Source organism: Pavona decussata, unplaced genomic scaffold, assembly GCF_977016875.1.
Source record: "Pavona decussata unplaced genomic scaffold, jaPavDecu1.1 SCAFFOLD_229, whole genome shotgun sequence".
Taxonomy (NCBI): Eukaryota; Metazoa; Cnidaria; class Anthozoa; order Scleractinia; family Agariciidae; genus Pavona; species Pavona decussata.
Window position 1 is genome coordinate 782,476 of NW_028145634.1, and position 19,763 is coordinate 802,238.

Consider the following 19,763-nt stretch of genomic DNA (forward strand, 5'->3'; position numbering starts at 1 on the left):
CATCGCAGCCAACTAAGTAAGAATTCTCCATCAAATGGAACGGTGCAATTCTCAAGCGCTTTCTACTTGTATGGAAAAACCAGCTGTTCCTTTGGAGGATCAAACAAAACCGTTCCAGTTTCCACCGGTAATTTTGGGAAATAAACCGCGCATTTCATCAAGGAGCACGGCACTAGTGTGCCAAAGAAAATTGTTCAGTGATACAGATCCCATTAATTCCGATAAAAACGAGAAAAGAGGGTCCCTCTGAGGGTATTCTTTAATTTCTTACCCAGATTTTCTCACTCTTCGAAGACGAACATCTGGATAGTTTATGAAATTGCTTTTTTTGTTTGTTTGTTTTTGTTTTTTGTTTTGTTTTTTGTTTTTCTTTTTGGCGAAAAACCTCCAGTGGAAAGAGTTACTCCATTTAAATTCTCCTCGCAAAATCCGGGAAAATATGACCCAGCGACTAGTTTTTATTATATTGTTCGCATGTTATCGAAAGGTGCAGTATGTGATAGAAATTGATGGAAATAGCAAACAATGAGATGCCGTGAAATCTGATCGCAAGCCATGGGGTAGGACTCGCACGGATAATTGTAAACAAAATCCGGAATTAGACTGGAACCAGGAGCAAAATCCGGAATCAGACTGGAACCAGGAGCGCGCTCGTACGGAAACTTCCCTCGAGCAAACTGAAATCTTGCCGCCAGATTATTGTAATTGTGCAACTGAGAGGCATTTTGCGGTGCATATTTTAATCCCGTCAGAACAGGTGGTTTTAATAGAATATTTCTCAGACTCGCCTCATTGGCGATTGGAACAAAACATCACAGCAGATCTTTGCCCATTTTAAACCAAATATGTAGTAATTCCTTATTTATTCTGTTCTGTCGGTTTCGTCTGTCTTGGCCTTTTACGTATCCTGTTGGCAAAAAGCTTGCCTTCCGAGCTTGATCACAGGCGACAACTGTCTCAAAGCCAAGTAAAAACACTCTGTCAGTCACCGGTTGCCTTCTTCTTCAAGCGATTTTCGAGGTAAGCTCGATCTGTGTACTGGGATCTTCTCAGCAAATTGACTGATTGAATTTAAATTTCCTAGTCATACGTACAATATAGTTAAATTTGTCAATCAGTCTGTAAAAATTGTATTTTTGTGAAATAAATTGGAAGTATTTCTTCTTAAAAATCGGGCGATGCAACTCAGCCAAAATGATTAACAGCGCTATCGGCGATTGATGCCGGGAAGGTGTCAAAATAAGGGATTTTTAAAGCAGAATTCGATGAACACGAAGTAATTCAGCATATATTTATTTAGTTTAACAACACGCTGAAAAGCAATTCAACTTTAGGCAACTGCCATCGCCCATCGCGAAATCTATTTTAATAAGCATCCTTCCGACTGATTCATGAAGCCAAGAAATCTTATTTTCATGCAATCACGTTAAAGCGATTAGTCAATGGTCTGACAGTAAAGCTGACTGGCGAAGACAAAATAAAAATTGAATAATATTTACTGCTTCAGGGCGTCGCTGCGAAAGCACCTGAAATCAGTTAAATGTTTCGCCAGATTCACCTCTCCTGTTTGTTCGCATTTCCCGTAGGACAGCGTTCATTAACACTCATAAATCCTCGTTTGTATTTAAATCACCAAAATTATATTTAAGCGTGGAGTACCTCAGCAAGGAATTGCTTTAGTTTTACACCGAATCTCTTCGAAACTGGCGTTGGTGGTTTCCATAAGTTTGGGTTACACAAGGAAGTTTTGATTTGCATTTTTGAGGAATGAAACCAAAGTGCCACTCCAGTTTTAGGAACGAAAAGAAAGTCGAGATGAGCTTTCATAACGAGAAACAATATCTCCATCAAAGTTTCCTGCAGTTCATGACAAAATATGGAATACATACAATATAAATATATGGCAGAGAAAAATCTGATGAATAAATTTTCGTTTATTAATCTCCTAACCGGTGAGAGCTGAGACGCCTTCAGTTTTCCGGTTTTTGTTTAATTTCTTCCCGTTTAAACTATTTAGCTTGCAAATACGACAGATGATAATTCAAATTCTTTTCAATTGATCGTCGCTGTTTTTAATTTACAACTAAATGTTGGTCGGTTTACCCAAAAAGGTACTGGAAATCCTTCAATTGTGACATGTGAAAGCAGTTAAAAGCAAGAAGAGCCGGTCATTTTTTATCCATGACAACAATAGCAGTAATTATCTCCTCCCTTGTCTCCTGTTAAAAGACGAATGTTAAATGATGTCAGCTGGGGCGTATGCACAGTGGAGTCTGGTTGAGACTAATTTGCATACAACTCGTCGTGGGATTGCAAAACTTTCAAAAATATCGCAACAAAAAGCTTCTGTGATTACTAAAGAAGGTTTGTAAGTAAAATATTCAGATAACTTTTCGAAGATTAACGCGATTGAAACAGATGGTGTTTGAAAAGGTTGGGCCAACGATTTCAAAGTACTTCTTATCAACGTACGCATGCGCCTGGGGTAACATAGTCCCTTTACAAAGTAACCAATTTTACCAACGCCTAGCGTTCTTATATTATTTGCTTTCTAATTGCTTTCGGGACATTTGCTCAAAATTATTTACGTTAACAAAATTACTTCACAATATTTACATTTGCTCAACATTATTTACATTAAAGGATTCACGGGCTTAAATTCTCTGCGCGGAAAACTAAAGAGAAGGTGGCATCATTCTGAACTTTAAATCCAGCAATTGCCATAATTACAGTACACTTGTAGATCAAAAGGCGGTGGACACGTGTCGCCAATTTATACAAACAAATGGGAGGACAATCTTATCTCTCTCTTGGCGTTTTCTGTGCTCGCATTTTAAAAATAACTGAGTATATTAACTGTTTGTATTGGGTTAAATCTATAAGGTCGTTCAATTTATTAGGAAAGAATTTCAAAACCGTAGCTTATGGCGGTTCTTAATGAAGACTTATACTGAAAAGTAAGACATTCTTTTTTACCCTTTTTGGTAATTTGACATAAGGTCGTTAATTTACCACGAAACTCATTACATCCTTAAAAGGTGTTTTTCAGCTGTAAAATCGGAGCAATAGGTGATCTCAATTCGGGTTAGGGTTCGTTCTTTTCGACCGAAACTCGCATAAGCGATAAATTACATCTTGACACCTTCTAAGTTCTTTATCATTAGCTCTCTTATCTCCAGCTAGATTTTGTTTTTTCTTCGGCCTTAAACTAAAATCTTTTTCGATATGAACTTAGTTTATAAGTTAGTCGCTTTTGATCTAGCGATTTCACCTTCTAGGGAGTACGAGGTAGCTCTATTTATCTGATGTGAAAATGGCCTTAAAAGTTAATTGGTTTTTTTTTTGGAACATAAGTACTGTTCATATGCGAAAAGTAGGTGTTTTACAACTACTCGTGGTTCTACCAATAAAAGAAAAATGAAACAAGGTTCCATTCACTGGTGAAAATTTTGATAAAAATAAGAATTCGTTACGTCTGAATTCCGAACTCATGATGATTGTGCCGTGCTTGAGAAGGGCTCACTTCCGACGAGAATCTGAAAGCAAGCTGAACGCTTACCTTGGCGTCTGTTTATTCTACAAAATCTGCTTCGTCACAGATTTCTGGTGAAGAATCTGAGTATCAAAACAGTACCTCTCACAAAGAACACAAGCCTGCAACCTGAAAAACTCAAAAAACGCCTGTTCTGCAGACTAAGACAACATCAGCAAAGTCCCCATACAATAACAAGCCGTGACTGCGAGTATTGCTGAATTATGCCGGTGAACTTTAAGTGAGTGGAAGTGGTTAAGGGTCAAAGTCAGAATTTTTCATCTTAGGTAGAGAAGACTCACAAGTAGAGTAGTTTACTGTAATTATATACTTTTTATCCAGTTTTCTTAAAGTCAATGCCTGTATTGAATTCAATTGATATTCCGTTCGATTTTGAGCCAGTCCTTACGTAATTGTCAGTTTCCGTTGTTTTCATCAAAGATGAAGTAGAACTAAGTTTACAGACCGTAAATTCACAAGATAATGAAATTATGCGAACGATGTATTTTTTAAAGTGACACAGGCATACTCGAAAAAAGGAAATCCGAGTGCTCCTATCAGGAGTCGAATCTAAGACCTTTCGATAACTAGTTCAGATGTTCTACCACGTGCACTGAGCTACAGGAGACTCGTGGGAGCTAAGGCCATTAAACTAGTAACTGGAACTAGTAATCGGAAGGTCTTAGGTTCGACTCCTGATAGGAGCACTCGGATTTCCTTTTTCCGAGTTTGCCTGTATCACTCACTGAATAATACATCATTCTGATTCGTTCACCAGGGCACAGTTGCTCGAAGCATGGTTAGCGCTAACCATTGGTTAAGAAGTATTAAAACCTATAGGTTATCATGGTTTTTAACCCGGGTTAGCGCTAACCATGCTTCGAGCAACTGGGCCCAGGCTTAACATATTCCATCACATTATTTCCATTGCGCATATGTCACACATTGACATTCCAATCCTAGCAGTAGGCAGGAGTATGTGATGGGGCCGCTCGCCTTAAAAACCCGCTCTGCAGGCTGGAATAGACCTGGCTGGGAACTGAGTGCATTAGACGGTTAACTGGCTGGAAAGTTTCTAAATACAGTCTGTACAGTCAAACCTCTCCTTGCGACCACCTCTCGTAAGCGACCACCTCTCCTAAACGACCAGTTTTCCAAAATACCAAAACTTTTCCCCAGTCAAATCACTACAGTTGGAACCTCTCGTAAGCGACCGCGAGCACTTTTAGAGATGACAATTTGCAATTTTCTTTTGTTTTTAACCTCCCGTGTTGGGAATTTGACAATTTGCTTTTGTAACATTATCACATGTACATTCTTGGATAGTACAGGAGACATGAATGTCACAAGGGAGGTAACGGGTTTCCCCAAATAGACTTGTCCCATTCGCCGTATTAGGTGATTTTTCACAGGCAAACCATTAACTTGGATACTAAAATTCTTTGCCAATATCATTTTGGAAAGTTTAAAAATGTTTTCAAAATTCAAAATTTAGACCCCTTGAGGTCTGACCTCTCGTAAGCGACCACCTGGGCTTGACATTTTGGGTGGTCGCTTACGGGAGGTTTGACTGTGGCTAGCTTGCTGAGAATTTTTATTAAAACACTGGTTCTAGCTGGGTAAAAAATGTCTAGCTTGTTTTTCCTGCCTGTCAGGACCCCTGTCAGGCTCACAAAAAGTCGTATTTGACTTTTCGCTCTAACACCGTCTTTACCAATGAAATTTGAAGGCAAGTAGCGCGCCAGGAAATGTTATATTTTCAAGGGAACGTGTGTTAAATGGGCGGAATTGGCTTAAAAATATTATGAAAGGTACACAATACCGTCGACAATTTGACAAGGACACGACAAGGGACATGAATTAAACGCTTCTTTCCCTACGGTGTCTTCGGCCTTAATATCAAAAATGGCTGAAGAAGAGAGAAAAATACAGCCGACAGCGGTATCTCTGGACACTTTGCCGGAGCGTTGTACCATGACGATGCACCACGAGATTTCGGCCCGCGGTTCGCTTATGCCAGCTGGAGATGGTTCCGCGCTGCTGTCCCCGACAAGACAGTGAGGGAGAGAAAAGTCGGTCCCTAGACCATATGATACAGATCTCCTTCGTTGGCACCTCAGTTCCACCTTACTGACTTAAATTGAGATTCAGCCATGTATATATATGACAATAAAGTCATTTTGTCTTCCATATGGTACGTTTTGGGGTTTGAGCATGCGCACGGGCTAAAACGATATAATGACTGAAGGATGGCTCGTGGTCAAACGACCTGTAGTCTTGGAGGTACCGCAAGCATGTCTTGGACTCCTTTTACCTTATTTCATTCTTACCATTTTTGTTGCCGTTTTCCCGAAAACAGTTGCTCCTCCGGTGGATTGTTGTTAAGGGAATCAGGTCGTCACTCGAAAAGCGCGTGAAAGCCGTTGCTATTTTTTTGTTTTTGGTTGTCAAGTCAACACTTAGTACTGTGTCATGTAATAAAAATGTGCCACGTTTGTTACTACGACAACTCATTTGCTACCTTTCGCCTCTTGATGTCTGGTGACATCAATCCTAACACTGGACCCCTTTCTGCTTCGACTAACACTGTTGGTAAGATCAATTGCCTCGTGATGAATGCCAGAAGCTTCAAAGGTTATCACAAAGGCGGCACAACAAACTAAAAATCCGTGTGTAACCTCCATCGCTTCCAGGTTCTGGTGTACGCTGAAAACTCTGACTTTACAGCGTCAATGAGACATAGTTGAACCAAAATATCAGCAACTCTGAAATATTGCATTCTGGCTTTAAAATATTTGGGAGAGATCGGTCTGATCGAGGTGGTGGTGGAGTTCTTATCGCAATCAAAACAGCCTCCTTCAAAGCTGTCCAGGAATTTAAACCTGAATCGGACGCCGAGTTGCAACAACTTGAGATCATTTTTGCCAAAATTACTACGCTTGCAGGTCAAAGAATTCTATTCTGTTTTTGCTATAGGCCACCCAATGAAGACCCAAGTTTGATGGATGTATTCGATAATTTTCTGCATGAAGTTTGTGACCAGTTCGACAATGTGGTAATTTCGGGTGACTAATTAGCCAGATATCCTCCGGGACTCCATCAGATTAACAGCACATCGGGTGTAAACGAACCAGCCTTTATTGAAATCCTACCCGACCACCTCTTAACACAACTCAATAAAAAAAGTCACACTCGTGGCAACAACATACTTGACCTTGTAATCGCGAGCGTGCCGAACCGCGTCAGTGTAACCGATCTTATTGTCTCCAAAAGATACGGGGATTTTTACAGACCATAGCATCATTATTTTCCAGTTTAACGCCTTTATAAAAGCCCCACCAAAAACCCTGAGATTTGTCTACCATTATGCAAAAGACGACTTTGAGGGTCTGCGTACGGCTCTGTCAGCAATTTACACTCTCTTCGATCACAGCCAATGACGATATAAATACCGACTGGCATCAATGGAAAGACACGTCAAAGGGATCATAAAGCAAATAATCTAAAAAAAAGAGCAAGGCTGATTTCACGGTCAGGGAAGTATGTATATTTTCCAATATTTCGAAAGGCACGGCCTTTCTTCTTCATACCCTGAAGAATAAAGGCCGTGCCTTTCGAAATATTGGAAAATATACTTCCATGACCGTGAAATCAGCCTTGCTCTTTTTTATATTGCAGATTTAGTGAAGTTTTAAAATTAGAATTTGTAGTTATGATTAATAGACGGACACCAAGTTAGTCCACTAGCAACCTGGGGTGCTCTTGCGTGGGTATCAACTGTCTGTTAGTGTTCCAAAAATCATTTTCTGTCTTCTATCCATTCTTAAAACCTCTTCAAATTTCATTCAAATTAAGGTTAAGTGCCCCCTTAAGCCGTTCTAATCCTGCTTGACAAGGCTGCTTTTCCTTGAAGCAGTGAATGTGTGCTATCACTGAAACAAAATAGGGGCGCTTATTGGAATTAGGGTGCTTACGCAATCTTACGAGGGCGTAAATCAACGTGGACGTAATTAAATCAACGTGGACGGATGTCTGAATTTGGGCCCATCCGACCACTACCACGTGCATTTGGTAGTCCACTCGACTCGCGTTGGTAGTTCTACTTTTTACTGTGCTACACCGTGCTGACGAGAGCCAACCAGCTCGAAACAGCTGTCCACGGTTGCCGCATTCTGTTGATTCTCGGTTTGGTCTCTATCATGTCGCTGTCGTGTTAAGTTTTCTACGCAGTCCCATCAGCCTTGCAGAAATTTGAGTCAGCTAAATCAAACGGCCATTACGGTGTGCGGATTAAATTTGAGTTTGAGCCTACCATTAATGGATAACTTTTCCTAACAGCCTAGCCTCCATGAAAACCAAGCAATCACTCTGTGAATTGATGGAATTCCGAGGAGAAATAAATTTCAGCTCAGTTCTCCCTTTCTTTTATTTCTTTTTCTCTCTCTTTCTTTCTTTCTTTCTTTCTTTCTTTCTTTCTTTCTTTCTTTCTTTCTTTCTTTCTTTCTTTCTTTCTTTCTTTTTTTCTTTCTTTCTGTCTGTCTTCGATAGTGTGTGTCCAAACTAGTCAGCCACGTGCCACTTCGATCATTCCCGAAAGACGAGTTTGTCTGTCTTTCATGGTGTTTGTCTACTGAAATGGTAGTTCTTTGTATGTTGCTTTTACTCGTTTATTAAATAACTTTGTGTTCATCGCTTTATTTATGTTATGCAATAGCACGTTTTCAATGACAGTCAGAAAAAAAAATGAAAACTTTAAGCTTCATCTGTAAGCTTTCTGTTAGATTTCGTTCCATGTCCGTCTAAATTAGATATAGCAAGTAATTTCTCAGTATATATTGAAACTCTGAAGTCAGACACACTCTTCCATCCAGCATTCATTATGCTGTCGGTTGGTGGGGTTATCAGACCATTCAAGAACTTGCCCTTTGTTCCGCTTCAATTGGCTGCAGTTGAATCACACCACTTTTACATAAATTACAGGTTGTAATATTAGCTTCGTGAGCGGAAATAAGAAAATTCAATTATCCTCAATAATCTATTTATATTATAGTCATTCAAAACCGACTGTAAAATATCGTTTTATATCGGTACAGTAAAAGCCAAGCACGCACGGCACTGATCAAATCAAAAAAATATATATATTCCGAGCACGTGTCCTTATTCCAGACTTTAGACCATTCTTTGCCATGGTTTTCCACATCGAGTTGTGTTTTCAGTGTTCTGGCTTGTGATTGGTTGAAGGTCGTAGCACGACTGTTTGAAACCAATCAGCGTGCGATTTACGATATAAAGCCAGCCGTCGCCGGCTGCAAGGATGAGGTGAGATGAGTTTCCCTAGGGCACTGGAAGGCTTCGTTGCAGCATTTTGAGGGTTTGACAAGTTTTTCGTCTCTGTTTCCTCAGAATGAAGAAAGCGAAGTACTATAGCCTCGATGAGGTGAAGAAGCACAACAGCGATGGGGACTACTGGGTAGTAATCAATGGCGGAGTGTACGATCTGAGCCGCTGGATTCGTTATCATCCCGGTGGAGAACTTCCAATACGTTACATGGCCGGTCATGACTGTACAGATGTTTTCAAAGCTTTTCATCTTCCCACTGTCACAGAAAAGAAGTTGCCCGCTTTTAAAATTGGCGAGGTGAAGGACGAATGTAAGACGTCTACTCTGGACCAGGACTTTCGTAAAGTGAGGGAAGAACTTGCGCTCTGCCTTGACACTGATTGTAAGTTGATCTTTTGTCGTTTTGCAATTTGTTTGTAATACATGAAAGCTGCTGGTTATGTCAGATAGCTGGTTGACTTTTTAGTGATTCTGACGGGTATATTTCAGTTTCTAAAATCAGGGAAAACTTTCTGGATTTTATCGTTTGTAGCGGTGAAAAAACCCGGTTCGTTCATTTTACAAAAACTTTAAGCTTATTTTTAATCGCAAGCCGGTAGTAAAAACTAAAAATTTCTCTGTGATTGTAAGACTTAAGCTTACATTGGCGCTTTCCCCGGCATATGTCGCTGTGTTTTTATTGTAAAATTCAATCTAAGTGAAATGGCGGGGTACCATTAAGAGAAGATTCTCGATTTTAATTCGCACAATGGCTGTCGACTTCGCATTATTTTGGTTCATAAAATGGCTTCTCCTTCCTGTCTCTTTCATTGACAACTAATGTCCGGATTAAAATTTTCTCTCGTCAAAACCAAATAGAGCTTGGGTTTTGGGAGTGGTTGTTCATCTGTTTCGTTTTGATATGTGAATAAATTTAAACCAGTTACAAGCAAACATTGGGAATAAAAGCTCTTGTGAGAATTCATAAACTTACATTGTGAAATGTCGATTTCGTCACATAAAACAGCCGGTTCAAATTTTAAAAAGCTAAATTAAAGGTGTGTTCCCAAAATCATAGCTTCTGGGATACTAGTACTTGGGCAAACAGTGTCGATGTGATTTTCAGTGATATTTTAACATGTCAGAACCACGTGTACAAGGACCAGTGTATATGTACAAAATCAAATGCAGACTCTTTTTTCCGAGTGTAAACGACCATACATAATTTAATAATGAGAAATGGCTGCAGGCGGGTTTCGTTTGATTGTTTGTCTGTGAAAAGTTATTTTAGCGGCTGTCTTCGATATAAAAGCTTGCTGCCCAAAATTATCGGGATAATAGATAAAAAAATGATTATTTTCTTGACAGTTTTAGTGAAATTGAAAAGCAAAAATTTGCATTTTTTCAGATAAAAATTTTCATGATAAGTAATTCATTGTTATGATTGTTTTTGGTCAGATGAAAAGATGTTTTCAGTAATATATCTATATTATATATTATTTGAGACAGAAATGCATTTATTTAGAGCCAGCAAGCTTATGAGGCAAAGTATATTTTGTAATGTTTATCTCTTGCTTCATTCAAGTTAAAAGTCCTAGATAATTTGTGTTCTGATGCAGATAATTCAGATTATGTAACATTGAAGTCACCAAGTCTTCAGTAAGATGTGTTCGAAATTGTAAGCAGTTGTGTTAGATGTCATTAGAATTAGCACGTTTAAAACCACAATGAAAAGCATCATTCAGTTATTTTTTTTAATTTTTACCAATCCTTTGAGAACCTTTTAGCACGACAACTGTCAATATTTTTCTGGAATTTGTCCTTAATAATTAAAATAAAAAGCAGAAAATTTTAGCAAATCTCATGGAAGCCCACATATTTCATTGGATAGTATGCACTAATCAAAGGCTTCCTTCCTTCTTATTCTCTTCTCATAAACTGTAATTAATTGAAATGTTTTAGTTGGAAGATTTACCTGACTCAGAGGTCGCAAAGATTGCTGCAGATAAGATGATGATCTGCAAGCTGGGGAAATGTTTTAAATTAATCCTTACTATGGTCACAGTGAGAAATCTTAATTAGTAAAGGTGCCGTTGTTAGAAAATTTAATTAAAGTTAGTTGAAAGTAGAAATACCTACCAGTACATTTAATTTAGTGGCAGTGAATGAGGCAGTGTAAAAATGATAGTGTTAATGTTGGTGTCGAAAGCATGAGTGCCTCATGAGGTTTTGTGCAATCACTATGGAAAGAACTCAATGTAATTATACGGACTTTCATTGCATAATAGGCTAGGGTTAGTGTATGAAGTGTGATTACAGCAATAATAGTGAGAGCTATATATGGCTTGAAGGCCATGTACTACTAGATTGCTTTGCGGATGGGTTTTTTTGACAATAACTTTTTTACAGTCATGATTTTAAGACAGCCAGATTTCCATCATCCTTATTCTGTCACTCCGATTTCTGTCTTTGAAAGCTTGAAAAATTTAATTGGAAAGTTGGGCGCTGATTTCCAATACCATTCATGTACCATTGGCAAATTTAATTAAGTGTCAATGTATTTAATGCAGAGCACTAATTGGGACACTTTCCAGATTGAATTGGAATTTAAAAGTGTTGGTTTTAGAGGACGGGGGAAAACTGGAGTACCCGGAGAAAAACCTACTCGGAGCAAGGACGAGAACCAACAACAAACCCAACCCACCTATGTCACTGAGTCTGGGAAGCGAACCCTCGGGTCGCATTGGTGGGAGGCGAGTGCTCTCATCACTGCACCATCCCTGCTCCCCTTTAGCAAGGTATTCAAATTTTATTTTTACTGCCATCTTATCAGAAAAGAAAAGAAAATATTCTCTGAATAATGCAGAGGCGCTAATTATTACCCAGTGGTGGAGAAGGAGACGACCACAACAAAGGCAATGATGATGATGATTACAGAGGGCACATTGTGGGGTTTTCTCAAAGATTTATGTTTGCTTAAATCATTATTTGCTTCTCTGAACTTCCCTGGATATAAAGTTGCAGGTGCCTACTCAGTTGCATCGTAGTGATTGGCTACAAATATTAAACAGCAATTTGTGACATTATTCTATTTAAATGCATTTCACTTACATTTAACACAGCTCTGAGTGTTTCTAAGAATTGTTTGCTTGTATATTTGGTGGTGACGATGGGTAGTCATGTTTATTTTCTTAGCTGCAATCATAGAGCTTAATTATTCCAAAGTAGCTACCATTTTATTATTTTTTTGGTTGTATTCAAATTGGCTCTTCTTATCTTGTTCTTAAGCTCAAAAATCAAAATAATAATAATATTATTTACCAGGTGCTTATTTGTCAAGACCTCTGAAAACCGCAGCCAGTGAAGAGAGCATTCTGACCAAATATCAGTATTATTTTTATTTAAGGGGGCACTTATTTGGGCATTTCTTCAGGGGAGGGTACTTATAACAGCATGTATATATGGAAGTTAATCTTTGAGGAAATACAACTTATATAATGAAGATATACGAAACACTCTATTAGGTTGATCTCAACAATTCTATAATATCTGCTTTAGGAAGCTGCACAATCAGTTTGTCTGATTTTCAGAATTCCTCCCTCTCACAGTCACTCAGAAAAGAAATTAGTTGGTATCTTTTACTTGTAAATATCAGACAAAGCTGCAAGACAAGGAAACAAGGTGTTCGAAAAAATCCTCAACTTAGGTCGCGTTCCATTGAGTGTATTCCAAAATAAGAAATCAGCAGAATAGCTTACAGCTGTTAAAGATTTCTCTATTTAAGTACATCCGGGAAGACATTTCTGCAAAGTTTTGCTGACACTGATAAATTATTCTGGAGTGATTTTATACTCCAGTAACACCAAGAGCCTTTTATAAAGGGATTTCTTGTCATCATGTGTATTCCTATTCCAGAATAGGATCAATCGAATGCACCTTAAACAGGCAGTGTCACCTAATTTTATTGTCACTGTGAATACCCAAAAAGCGTATTTGTTTCAATGGAATCGTTAAAATAATGGTAAAATAAAAAACTAAAAATAACTCTACTAGTACACAGAAACTACTTTTAATTATGTTTGGCTATGGATGGCGAGGATGGAAGTGGATTGCAACTTTTTTCAAGTTCTTCCTGTGTATTTTAGAGAAGTTGCCCAAAAAATGATTTTGGCCCAAATTCTTCGTACAAGAAAAACCTTAATATTTTCTTCTTGCTGTTGTAAAAGCAATTCCATGTTACAAAACATGTTCTTTTTCAAATATTTGTGTTATGAGCAGTTTTGACCAAAATACAGCAAAATCGCCATGACAGTCAGGCCCCTTTAAATTATGTAAATAACAGTAGTTGGTGTAGATATCCCTTTAAGTTCCGATATCGGCATGCAGATTCTCTTCACGGCTCTCCGTATATTTTTGTCACTGTAGTTAGAAGAACTTGTTTGAACATCAAGGCATTTTATCTTCATGTACTGATCATGTTAGTTATTCTCATAAACTGTTTATTTAATCAAGGAGTAATATTGTAAAGAGAAATTAGATGCTGACTACTGTTGGGCCTTAAGGACGGTGCCTACTAATAAACAAGTATTTTTGGGTGGTTTATGACTATGAAGGGAAAGCAGACCTTAGCAAGGGTTATTGAAGTCCAAAGTGAAAATTGGGGGTAACCACGCAATTTTTAGAGATAATTAAGCAACAATTGTTCTAAAAAACAGTAAAATACAAAGCAATGTATGGAGTTTTTTTCCAAAGTGAAGCTTTATCATCTCTGAAAAATGCATGGTTACCCAGAAATTTTCTCTTTGGATACAAAGGGCACTTGTTCTGCTTTCTCCACATAGTTTTAAAGCACACAAAAAATATCCCTGTATTAGTAGGCACCACCCATAGGAAACCCAAGTATCTTGAGATGCACAGAACGTATGTGTTGTGGTTCAATTTTATCCTTGGTTTGAATTTTGTCTTCCTATTGTTCTTGGGCATTGTAATGTATGATAATGAGTTTGAAACAATGGAAAATAAAATTTAAACCAAGGATAAAATTGAACCACAACATATGCGCAGTATTAAGAATCTGTCATTGACCTTTGAACCTGAAGATTGATCACTTGCCTTATCTGCTGAGTTCAATTCTTAAATAACAATTGTTGTGTTTTTTTTTTTCATTGCATCAGATTGGTTCTACTTCAGGCAGGCAATCAACTTGAGCCTTATATTTGCTCTGTTAATTTATGGCGTTGTATTCAGCGAAAATGTTTACATACAAGTAGCCTCTTCAGTCACAATGGCCCTGTTTTGGCAACAAATGGCTTTTGTTGGACATGATACTGGTCACACAGCTATCACCCATAATTTTGAGATGGACAACTGGATTGGCATATTTGTCGGTAACATGACAACAGGAATCAGCATTGGCTGGTGGAAGAAAAGCCACAACGCTCATCACATTGTCACAAATTCAGTGGAATTTGATCCTGATATTCAGCACCTTCCTGTGTTAGCCATCACAGACAAATTTTTCAAGTCAGTGAGGTCCATGTATCACGAGAAGACCCTCTACTTTGACAGACTCGCCAAGTTCTTCGTTTCTAACCAGCACTGGCTCTACTACTTGATTATGGGCCTTGCACGGTACAATTTGTATGTACAAAGTTTTCTGTTGGTGTTTTCATTACCAACTGGACGGGTAAAAAATCTTGAAGTTTTTGGCCTGGCATTCTTCTGGACATGGTACATCTACCTGTGCTCCTTTCTACCAAGTTGGACAGCTTTGGTTATCTTTGTATTCATTGCACATTTCCTTGCGGGGATTCTTCATATCCAGATAACTCTGAGCCATTTCTCCATGGAAACATATCATGGCCATCCTATGGATGCATTTAAGGACAGTGACCATGAGTTCCTTCTCTCCCAGCTGGCGACAACAATGGATATCGATTGTTATCCGTGGCTTGATTTCGTCCATGGGGGGCTACAATTCCAAATTGAGCATCACCTCTTTCCAAGACTGCCGCGCCACAGGCTGCGTGAGGCAAAAACCAAAGTCCAGGAACTCTGTAAAAAGCACAATGTCGTGTACAGGTCCAAGACATTCTATGAAGCTAACATAGAGATCATCCAGAAACTCAAGGAGACTGCCACAAAGGCTCAGTGTATTTCCCCTCTAATCTGGGAGGGAATTCATGCAATTGGTTAGGAAATTCTGAATTAGCTTATCAATTTTCACTGGTAAGGAGAGAGTTGAATATTGTCTAAATCTTGGTCTTCATTGAAATTTTGACTTAAACATCACAAATCCACGGGAGCTTAATTTTTTAAGAATTTAAGGATTGGGTGAGTTCTAAATTATTATTTTAATTTTCTCAGTGCAAGATTATAAAATGTTGATTCTCAAATTATCAAACAGGGTGCACTCACATTAAATCTACCAGCATCCAAATTGTGTACTTGGTTTCTTTTGATTGGTTTAATTTATTTAATTCAATCTGTTCTTCGTGAAACATAAATATTATTTATGGACACCAAATCTTGCACTTTTGGTGTAAACCAATAGAAATTTACATAAATTTGGTTAATTCTAACACCACACTGATCAACCCAAATTTCAAGGTTCTCTGATTGTCATCTTATGAGATACACAATGTACATAGGGTAATGTTGTTTTTCAGTTGTGTATATTTAGACCAGAGGTAGATTGGAGAATCGAAGATGAGAATTTCCAGGCCAGATCCTCTCTTATAAGGGGCCAAACTTCTTGTTTGAAACCGTCTTTGAATTGAGGTCTTTAAATTAATGCAATTAAGCCTAATTCTTGTACCTTTTATTTAGTGACTCTGTAGTTCAAGGTTAAATGGCCAACCATTTCATTTCACTGCAAGACACCACTGGGTCAAAAGATCACATTCCCACCCTGTGATTGGTAGATTTTGATCCATTTTGTTGGTCTTTGTATGTTTACTGTTCATCGGTATATTTGTTTGTATATTGATAGTGCAGTAAAGAATTAAGAAAATTCCTTAGTTGGGTTTTGCAGTTCAGATTTGGCATCTTATTGAAAGCCCAGAACAATAGATCATTTTGGAGTTGCTTTAAACCTCATTATGAAAGCGAGGCTAAGTGCAAAGTTTTTGTTATGAAAATTAGTTTTCATTCAAATGCAAACAAAACTAATTTTCATATGAAGAGTTTTGCACTTAGCCTTGCTTTCATATTGAGGTTCACAGCAACTCGGAAATGGCCTATTCATGATTAATGAACAATACTCTTTTTACTACATTGTAGCTTCTTATAAGCAATTCAAGGAGGCATATTTAACCACAATAAAGTTGGAAGAGCTTCATGGGTTTGGAAGAAATCCTTGATTCAAGTACTAAATTATCCCAACAAGCACAGTAGTTATTGTAGTTACAACAATATTGATCGAGACTTAATTGTGATGGTGAATTTGGTATAGACAGGTTTTAAATGAAGTATTATAGATGTAAGTGTCAAATGTTATTTGATCTTCTCCATGAAAAACAGTGATCTGGGGTGGAAAGTACCAGTTTCCTGAAAACGAGAAGAATTCAGTTCTGATCTGTTTATGTAAAAAAAAATATTGCAACAACTGACTGTCTATTATTTCTGGCACTATGAACTTGATGACTTCAAGTGCAGGCCAGACGTTTTGAGTTCACAACAAGGATTAATATTTAGGGTTCGTGTTTATTTGGGTTTTATATATGGTCATCATTAAATCGCAAGCATATTTAGAGCTCAACTCGAACTTAACATTGAAACTCTTGTATCACTAAACGTGTCAAAGTCAATTTATGGGACTGTTTGCCAGATTTTGAAGTAGTGGATGAAATTTTGTGCTGTGAAATGTACATTTAAACAGTGTTATTGGGCAAAATCAACATTTCAAGGCTTATTTAAAGATAGGAATTTTGGGATAAGTAATTTTCCCAATAATAGGCCTGCCAATTCTGAGTTGCTGTGAACCTCATTATGAAAGTGAGGCTAAGTGCAAAGCTTTTCATATGAAAATTAGTTTGGTTTGCATATGAATGGAAACTAATTTTCATAACAAAAACTTTACACTAAGTGAGGTTCACAGCAACTCAGAAATGGCCTATTGGCATTTAAATTTATTTGAAGGAAATTTTTGTAGAAAAATGAATTTAATAATTATATTTTGGATTGTTACCATAGTTTATTTATTGGTAAACTGAACAAAATATATTTATTCTAACAAATTTAAAGATTTATTATTATATTATTATTAGTGTTAGTTTTGGGATTTGATTTTCTATAATGTTAGACTGTTTCTGTCTAAAATAACATTATTTAGAGAAATATTGTTAATTATAAATAACAATGTGGCTTTTGACTGGTCTCGTGCCACAAGAATACTGGTTATGTATAGTTCACCAGTAGTTACAATGGATTAGTGTTCTAAAGTGAAGCATGTGTAGCTGATGGTATGTGCTCGTGCAAAGTTTGAAGCCTGCACAACTACATGAGCGAATCAATCTTTACCTGCACAGGCAAGGCAGTAATATTATTATTGTTTAAAAGAGTCCATCAGCACAGAGCGAACATCGCATGTGCAGCTGCTCTCACAGGAAACTCAGCAAGTCTGCACTTTGTCAAAACGTTCAACTCTATGAATTTTGGCAGGTTTTACTGTAATTTTGTAGCAGTTGCATCACCTGTGTGAGAGTGATTTTCACTGCATGCTAGCAGCATGATTTTTTGATAGAAAAGCATATAGCCTAGGCCAGAAAAGAATACTGTTCATGTAGCCACGGATTGAGCAGTGGAGCTGTCTGTTTTCTCAGTTCCATTAATCAACCTTACCCTTTGCAAAGCACAATACCAGCAGCTACTTAATAGGTAAGAATTAAATCTTGCCAATTTCAACTTTGTTATTATTGTTCTTTATAATATAATAAATAGTTATTATTTTTATTTGTGAGAGGCGTCCATTAACAGATGTTTCATTCTATAACCCACCAATTAATTTCTGTGCATTCTCATTGGATGAAACACATCGCATGGTACAAAATCAGACAGTTACCAGAGGATAACACTCATTTGACTTCATAACTGTTGCCCTTTTTTGCGAGAAAAAAAACAAAAGAAAGAAAGACAACTGCAAATTTAGGTCTTCGAGTGCAACTCCAATGACAGTTTAAAAAAATTGAAGAAACTTGCATCAGCTTGCCTTAATTTTTTTTCCTGCAATCATGCCATGGTCATCACTTGCTGTTTTGTCTTTTCCACAAGAAAGCACATGTGTGTTTAAGGAATTAATTGGAGGGTTGTAAGAAAAAAAATACCCTCTAAAGCTTGCTGGTGTATTAGATGATAATGCCCCTTGCTTAAAGATTGTCCTTGAAATTGTATAGTTGCCCTCAAAGTTTTGCTTCTTGGCTAACTTTTAATTTTTTGGACAATCTTTTGAAGAGGTTTGGGAATAGGCCTTATCACGGTTTTCAATGCTATTTTGACAAGTAGGCAAAGGGGCTTGAAATAACAGTGTTTGTCTCGAATTCCGAGGTCAAATAATTTTCATAAAACATCGCTTCTGAAAAATTCACGAATTGGAAAATTTTGGCACTAGGAAAAGGATTGTAAAAAAAAATATTGGAGGGTTGTAACTTGGCCAGAAGGCGTCCAGTCGTGTTTTGAACTTTCCATACATTTGTCTGTATATTGAACCAGCCGTGAGCTGCTACTAAAATAGTTCGCGGGAAAAAATGCAGGGAAATGTATGGAAAGTTCAAAACACGACTGGACCCTTTCTGGCACAGCTACATCCTTCCAATTTTTTTTTCTTAAAATTCCTTTCCTAGTGCCAAAAGATTCCAATTCATGAATTTTTCAGAAGCGATGTTCTATGAAAATTATTTCACAATGGATTTCCCTACAAACACTGTTGTTTCAAGCCTGTTTACCTACGCGTCAAAATGGCGTCGAAAACCGTAATAAGGCCTATTATGCTCTGATATACCAGCCACCGGAAGGGGTTTAGTTACAAAATAATGGCTATGGTACTGTAATAATGTTAGTAAGGGGCCATATATTTGAAAGATTTGGATGCCTAAATAAAAACTTGTTATGGTTGTGAAAGCTTATTAAATTATTGATGTGGTGTTTTTATTGAATGGCACAACTCCAGCTACCCCCCCCCCAATGCATTCTGGGCAGATCCTCAATTTCTTCGCCTCTCTTAGCTCTGATGTTTTCAGTCCCTTTATCAGTTCAAATACGGGGTCATTTCTGCCAGCATTGCTGGGAACTGTAAGCCTAGTAATAGCATGTCAATTTTTCCTGGTGATCGGAGGTTTTTGACAGTGGCCATGTTGGTGGTATAGAACAATAAAAAATCATTTGCAGAATACAATTTATTTTCCAAACGAAAATCATTCTATTCTTGTCAAGAACCGGGATGTGATGTTTAACGTGCTTCAATGTCTCGATGAACTACAGATTGCAAGAAGAGTAACTAGCAATAAATTGAAACACAAGACACAAGAAAAAACCTGTACAATGCTGGAACACACAATCGTTTGGTCTTGGGGATAGCTGCACAGCGACTAACGATAGAAAACTGTGATAATGTTATCTGTATGTTGAGTCTTGAACTTTGTCAGCGATCAGTGGTGAAAATTCTCTTAAACAAGAGAAACTACAACTTGGCTCAACTTTATGGGTCAGTTATTAAAAGTTAAGACGGTGTTTCACAAAGCCATTTTCAATTTTGCCAACAATCGTATCTAAACATTGTCTACTGCCGACGGTAACAAGAAGGCTTGTATCCCAGGCTAGGAAACTATTTATCTACACCACTTATAAACAGATTTGGAGGCCCACTGATTGGAAGGGGCCTAAGTTAGACTCTGTTTAACAACTGACTCTACATCT

The 19,763-nt window shown here is 37.7% G+C and overlaps 1 protein-coding gene across 2 annotated transcripts; it reads left to right on the plus strand.

Annotated features, from left to right (window-relative positions):
* Window positions 1-783: 783 nt before the first annotated feature.
* LOC146458762 (uncharacterized) lies at window positions 784-18,968 on the plus strand. 2 transcript variants are annotated; one of them, XM_085090359.1, is made up of 3 exons: window positions 784-1,020; window positions 8,936-9,255; window positions 14,027-18,968. In XM_085090359.1, the coding sequence occupies exons 2-3, from the start codon at window positions 8,937-8,939 to the stop codon at window positions 15,046-15,048; spliced, it is 1,341 nt and encodes a 446-aa protein (XP_084946485.1). In that variant the 5' UTR covers window positions 784-1,020; window position 8,936; the 3' UTR covers window positions 15,049-18,968. The 2 variants fall into 2 exon arrangements, with proteins under 2 accessions (XP_084946485.1, XP_084946484.1); XM_085090358.1 differs by lacking the exon at window positions 784-1,020 and having other exon boundaries at window positions 8,858-9,255.
* Window positions 18,969-19,763: the final 795 nt, after the last annotated feature.

Bases quoted from the DNA above. Each gene is read 5' to 3' on its own strand.
- LOC146458762 (XM_085090359.1), top strand. From the start codon at position 8,937: ATGAAGAAAGCGAAGTACTATAGCCTCGATGAGGTGAAGAAGCACAAC. The intron at 9,256-14,026 runs GTAAGTTGATCT...TCATTGCATCAG, and splicing joins GCTCTGCCTTGACACTGATT to ATTGGTTCTACTTCAGGCAG.